General features: G+C 33.8%; 1 protein-coding gene across 1 annotated transcript; it reads left to right on the top strand.

Annotated features, from left to right (window-relative positions):
- Nucleotides 1–211: 211 nt before the first annotated feature.
- LOC101398251 (uncharacterized) lies at nucleotides 212–6,276 on the top strand. The gene is made up of 5 exons (XM_004423276.3): nucleotides 212–228; nucleotides 2,234–2,274; nucleotides 3,750–3,871; nucleotides 5,320–5,476; nucleotides 5,621–6,276. The coding sequence occupies exons 1-5, from the start codon at nucleotides 212–214 to the stop codon at nucleotides 6,274–6,276; spliced, it is 993 nt and encodes a 330-aa protein (XP_004423333.2).
- Nucleotides 6,277–6,685: the final 409 nt, after the last annotated feature.

The following is a 6,685-nucleotide window of genomic DNA, read 5'->3' as shown; positions in this document are numbered from 1 at the left end:
AACTACCAGTTATATTTACTCAATAATAATGAGTGAAAGCAAACACCAATCTTAGACTGAATATTAGAGAACATTTTAAAACACAAGTACAAGTGGCCCCTCATTTTTCCCCTTTAACTGCCAGTGCTCTTGGTTTCTTTATGATGTCACCACTCCACATCACTATTTGAACTTACAGTGCTTAAGGTCTGGCAAATCACAACTGGGGGAAATGGCTACACCAAGATTGTAAGACTTCCTGTCAAATTTTATGTTTTAAAATAATTAAAATGTTCTAGTTAGCTTTGCATTTATTCTCTTTAGTGTAAAGACGTGTTTGAGTATTTAGAAGGAGGTGTTTATTTTTCAACTATTCATGTATTTTCTATATATTTTGTTATTGATTTCTAATTCAGTTGTTTGGTGATCTATTATACAGGGAACAAATGGACAGTATCTATGTACCATTTTTTAAATCTCAAATTTAAACAATATTTAAACAAAACAAACATTATTGTTTCATGAACCTGAAATAGTCCCACTTTCAGAGAATTTAGAACAGATAGTTCATAACTATGGTTGAAAATCAAAATTTCTTCATCAGGGTATAAATGTACATTGGCTATATGCAAACCTAGAGATTCAGATATAGTGAGGCAAGTAATTTTAACACATGTCCTCAATTAAGAAAACACTAGACTAGATAACGTACTGGTTAACACATCCTAAATTTTATTCAATTAACTCATTCAAATTTTTATAAAGTAATGAACATGTGCCAGGTCTTGTGCTGGGAATCAGGGCTTTAATGAAGATACTTGTTTTTTTTTAAATTGAGGTCACATTGGTTTATAACACTATATAAATTTCAGGCATACATCATATTTCAACTTCTGTATAGACTGTATTGGGTTCACCACCAAAAGTCTAGTTGGCGTCTGTTATGATACAGATATGCCCTTTTACCCCTTTTGTCCTCACCCACGTGCCCTTCCACTTTAGTAACCACCAATCTTTTCTCTGTATCCATGTTTGCTTTTTGTTTACCTTCCACATATGAGTGAAGTCATATGGTATTTGTCTTTCTCTGATTTATTTCGCTTAGCATAATACCCTCAAGGTCCATCCATGTTGTTGCAAATGGCAAGATTTCAACTTTTTGCTGAGTAGTGTGCCATTAAACATATATACCACATCTTCTTTACCCATTCATGTGCTGATGGGCACTTAGGTTGCTTCCAAGTCTTGGCTATCGTGAATAATGCTGCAACGAATACAGGGGTGCATATATCTTTTCAAATTAGTGCTTTTGTGTTCTTTGGATAAATACCTAGAAGTGGAGTGGCTGGATAATAGGGTATTTCTAATTTTAAGACAAATCTCCATACTGTTTTCAATAGTGGCTGCACCAATTTACAAGAAACTTTTTTTAATATACTTTATTTCTTAATATTTACGTATTGCGAAAATAAGTAAAACGCTGTGGGAGTGCGTGTGTGTGTGTGTGTGTATTTGTGTATGTAAACCCAAAACTCCTTCATGATCAACAATGGATTTATTTATGTAATATAACAGGAAGATGTAGAATATTTCTCTAACAGATCTTCATATTTGCATCCAATACAAATAAATAAAAATTAGGTTATAAAACTCCCCAGTATGGAAATAAACGTTCATATAACACTAAAACTAATAAAAACTTATAAATGGAAAATACATTGCAACATATTTTTATTTCTCAGATTTTCCTGGAGAACAAAAATAATCAAAATCCATATCAATAGCTGTGATGTACACTGACAAGCACACATTCATAAACGTATGCCATTGAATGATTTGGATTTGGTTAAGTATTTTGAGGACCTGATTTTACCTAACCATAGTGTTTTTAAAGGGATGTCTTAGCTAAAATTCAATTGCAAGAGAATTTGGAGTGTGAGGTAGGGAAAATAATTTAATCATAGTTTCATGATTAAAAATATATAAAGGTTTATATTTCAGATATGGTAAGTTGGTGAGGTTTTACTTTTAATGTTTTTATCCACCTTGTTTTTAGTTCACTTGAAGACTGTGCTAAAAACACACATTTGCTCATCTCTATTTACCTAACATGAATTAATCTTACATAACAATAGAGATCTGAGAATGCAAAATATTTCTCTAGTTGATAGTGGCAAGTGCTTACGCATAATAATGATGTTTTTAGAGTGATTTTGTACAAATTAATTAAAACCTTTCCCTCCTATTTTAATAGCCAGAAAGTCAACTTTGGGAGCTATGATAATTATATTCCAGGTAAGAAACAGTTCAAAAAAATTTTTTTTAATGTATTATTAATTTTAGGGATAAGTGATTATTATCCTCCACTGAACTTGATAAAGCAATAGCTGTCATGCAGTATTATTAAAAATCACCTTTTTATTTTCCAAGGTACCTTTCTTGGGGGCTCAGCAAACACTTTCTAAAGATATTTTGTTTTTAAATCCAAAGAAGATTAGGCAAATATGTTTAGCAACATAAACGTGGACATATTTACAGGTTAGAAATCGTACAATCAGATAATCTTACTGTTGAAAGGCAATGTAGAAATTGGATAAACAACTTCTCACCCATGTCAGGAATGTCTTTTACTACAGTCCTGAGAGATTTTATCAGGCTTATAAATGGCAAAAAAATTCATTACTTGACAAGGACTGTCAATTGAATTTTTTTTTTTTTTTAAAGATTTTATTTATTTTATTTTTTCCCCCCAAAGCCCCAGTGGATAGTTGTGTGTCGTAGCTGCACATCCTTCTAGTTGCTGCATGTGGGACTCGGCCTCAGGATGAACGGAAAAGTGGTGCCTCGATGCGCACCCGGGATCCGAACCCGGGCCGCCAGCATCGCAGCGCGCGCACTTAACCACCAAGCCACAGGGCCGGCCCTGTCAATTGAATTTTGAAGGACATCATACATCAAGTGATTTTCCCTCATACACTGAGCCTAAATGTGCCTTTCATTCTGCCTATTTTCTCACTGATCCTGATTCTGTCTTTAGGAGACTCACAGGACACGTCCATTTTCTCTTACACACAGTATTATTACACCTATTTGAATACAGTGGGGATATCTCTCTCATTGGTCTCATTGGAAACCTAAATGTCTTTAACCATTTCTAGTCTAGTTTCCAGGTAACTTTACACTCCCAGTCACAATTCTGTAGGTACTCTTTATTTGTCAGTTTTCTTCATTAACATGCCACCTATAACAACGCAGTCCTTGGGCGTATAACATTTACTCTTGTAGCTTGGAAAATGATTACCAACTAAGACGATATTAAGCAATAGCATGTAGATTCAATCATATATTTACTAAATATTTTATAATAGGTACTACGCTAAGTACTTTGGGGGCCACAGAAGTAGTTATCATATTTCTGTTCTCAATAGAATTGTATTCTAACTAAAAGAGTACAAAGCGAAATCTAGACTGGCAGAGACAGAAAGATGAAAAGGAATGAGCAAAACTGTTTCCTTCCATTTATATTACAGACTATATTAGTTTCACAATGACTACTTTATATAGTCATCTGTAAAGCTGGTCAAAATAGAAAAATCAATTTTTATTTTCTCCTATTATTAGCAGAGAATTTCAAACATCATCAAATAAATGAAGTCATAACTTGAATCATTTGTTTATTCATTTACATGAAATGTATTACCTTACTGATTTTAATTCTGAAGAAATTCTATTTACTCCAAAGTGTATGTTTAATATTTTACTTATCTTAGTCAGTGAATTAAACAGAAAATCATGGAATCAGCAATACTTTGCCCTGGCATTTCCCAAACCGCCACGGCCAGGAAGAAAAAGGAGATCAATGCCTTCCCAATTACAAGACAATAGAATTCCTGTGAGTATTGAAAAGATCATATAATTTTACTAGTAATAAACTTGTGAAACCATATATCGTTATATATGTTACAGATAAATGCTGACCAATGAGATTTCAATGATGCTGGAAATATTTTATCTCTTTGCATTCCAGTATGGCTCTTGAGCACTTGAAATCAGACTAGTGTAACTGAGGAACTAAATTTTACATTTCATTTCATTTCAATTCAGATGTGGCTTTTGAATATCAAATTGGATAGCACAGTTAAAGGTAATTCAAATTTTACTACTTGGAGAAAGTAGATCTATTTTATTTGCATTTCACTGTATAAAAATTGTCCTCTCATTTCATATTAACTATTTGTTCAGTAACCCCACATTATAGAAAATATGTATCCAAGGAGCACAAAAATTTGGAGATCCTAATACTACAGTTAGAATGAACATGCAGGAAATTTTCCCCAGCTGGAGAAACTCCTTCATTAGAATCATGGAGTTACATTATAACCTGATGAAGTTTCAATGCTTCCTCATTTGCTGTACCAGAGAATTTAGGATTCTGAAATATTGGAAGATAAATATCTCCCAATGTTTCCAGAGTCATCATGGGATATGAAAATATTCAAAGAAAAGTTTTCACAAGATAAATGTATCAACAACTCTGGTTTATTTTATAAAATGTACCCAATCTGTAGTGATCCAGGTTTCTTCTGTCTTCTCATGTTCTTTTCCATTCCTTTCTTTCTTTATTCAATTTATTTTTCTATTATTTGTTAACATACTTTCCAAAATTTGCTGTTTTTGTAATTAAGCTTTTGCAAATGTTTGGTCAGAAGTTGAAAACAAAATGCACCATTCTGTACAAACTATTGTGCTCTGAATGTTACAGGTTTCATTATTGCAATTGCCTATCTGATAATACTCAATTTATATCTTGCCAAACAGGAGGAGTTTCATGCTTTTATTTTTAACCACAAGTAGCATTCTAAATTCCAGAAAACTTGAATGTGCCAATAGAGACCAGGATATACCTAAACACGAAACTATTTGATATTAGAGAATAATTAGTTTCTGAGTTGGCATAGGAATAGACAGTGGGCAAAACAACCCAGAAATTCTCAAGAACACAGAGTCAAAAAAAAAAAAAAACCCTCTCCTGATTGTGAAGAGAGGTTCTGATATGTCATCAGTTAGTGGAGATCTCTACGAATTTTAATATAAAATCTCGAGGAAATTATGAAGATCCTCTAAATTGAAATTAGGCCCAACATGAGGCATGGCTATCCACTAGGCCAAAAAAGAATGAAATTAAAAAAGCAGAATAAACTATGAAATCTACAATTCATGCACTATTTATCAGAATCTAAGATCTTCTCATGGTTGAAGTTAAAACGTATTTGATATCTGGTAATAAAGGTTGTGTAACTCACACCAAGTTGTTCATCATTATTTTAACCAATATTTCAGGAACATGATCAAGGCAAATTAAGGGGACGTCATAGACAACCATTATGGATGCACCATTCTGTAATGACAATTTCCGATCCATCTGCTTATTTAGCTGCCAGGACGCAGCCTACAGCTAAATCAACTCGTCGCCCCAGGGAAGAGGCTGGAGTAGCAGGTGTACAGAAGCCCTTATCTCCAGCAATAAGTAAGAAAGATGAAGACAAGAAGGCAGAAAAGAAGGGAAAATCCGACTCAGAAACAGAACCCACAGCATTACAGGAGTTAAAAAAGAAAGATTCAAAGAAAGACAAGCATATAGAAATAGGAACTAAAGGCGAAAAAGACATTGCAAAAACAGACGCCAAAAAAGACAAGAAGGGTTCAAAGAAGGGCAAGGAGTCAGCTACCGAATCTGAAGATGAGAAAAAGGATGCAAAGAAAGGTTCCAAAAAAGATAAGAAAGATTCAAAGAAGGGCAAGGAGTCAGCTACAGAATCCGAAGATGAGAAAAAGGATGCAAAGAAAGATGCCAAAAAAGATAAGAAAGATTCAAAGAAGGGCAAGGAGCCTGCTACAGAATCCGAAGAAGAGAAAAAGGATGCAAAGAAAGATGCCAAAAAAGATACGAAAGAAGCAAAGAAGGGCAAGGAGCCAGCTACGGAATCCGAAGGTGAAAAAAAGGATGCAAAGAAGCATAAGGATGAGAAAAAAGACACAAAGAAACCCAGTGATAAGGGTGATGAATCAAAGGACAAGAAAGATGCAAAGGGGAAGGGGAGTAAAAAAGAAAAGAAAGATGAAAAGAAGCCCGGTAAGACAGATAGCAAATCAAAGGATGATGCCAAGAAAGATGCCAAAAAAGAAACTGAGACAGATTCTGCTGATGCAAAGAAGGATGCAAAGAAAGATGCAAAGAAAGATGCAAAGAAGGATGCAAAGAAGGATGCAAAGAAGGAAGCAAAGAAGGGCAAGTAGGCCTTCAATAATAATTCAAAAGTATATTTGATAAAACACTTTTAGTAGTCTGAAACTGAATCTACGAGAGTAAAGAGCAGTTCAAATATTAATCAAATAATTTTTTAAATGAAGCAAAGAAGAACACAAAGAAAGACTCAGAGAAGCTTCATTAAAAATGTGAGGAACAAGTTAAGAAAAATTAAGAGAGAACTCATTGAAGGATTTGGAGGATGCTTGTGCTAAATTTGGGGATATAAAGGATTCAGTGAAAGATCCCAAGAAAGATTTAAAGAAGAATATTCAAATAAGGATATAAAAGTTAATGACACTGAATCTGTGGATTAAAAAAAAAAAACTCAACAAAGGCTTCAAAAAAATCCAAGTAGGCGTTATGTTGACTCCATAGATTCAAACAATCTGAAGCTGC

The sequence above is a fragment of the Ceratotherium simum genome, chromosome 29 (assembly GCF_057802395.1).
Source record: "Ceratotherium simum simum isolate JZ-2026a chromosome 29, ASM5780239v1, whole genome shotgun sequence".
Taxonomy (NCBI): Eukaryota; Metazoa; Chordata; class Mammalia; order Perissodactyla; family Rhinocerotidae; genus Ceratotherium; species Ceratotherium simum.
Note: the sequence above shows the minus strand (reverse complement) of the source record. Positions and strands in the feature narration are given on the sequence as shown.

Bases quoted from the DNA above. Each gene is read 5' to 3' on its own strand.
- LOC101398251 (XM_004423276.3), top strand. The intron at 3,872-5,319 runs GTGAGTATTGAA...CCAATATTTCAG, and splicing joins TACAAGACAATAGAATTCCT to GAACATGATCAAGGCAAATT. The intron at 5,477-5,620 runs GTGTACAGAAGC...ACAAGCATATAG, and splicing joins GGAAGAGGCTGGAGTAGCAG to AAATAGGAACTAAAGGCGAA.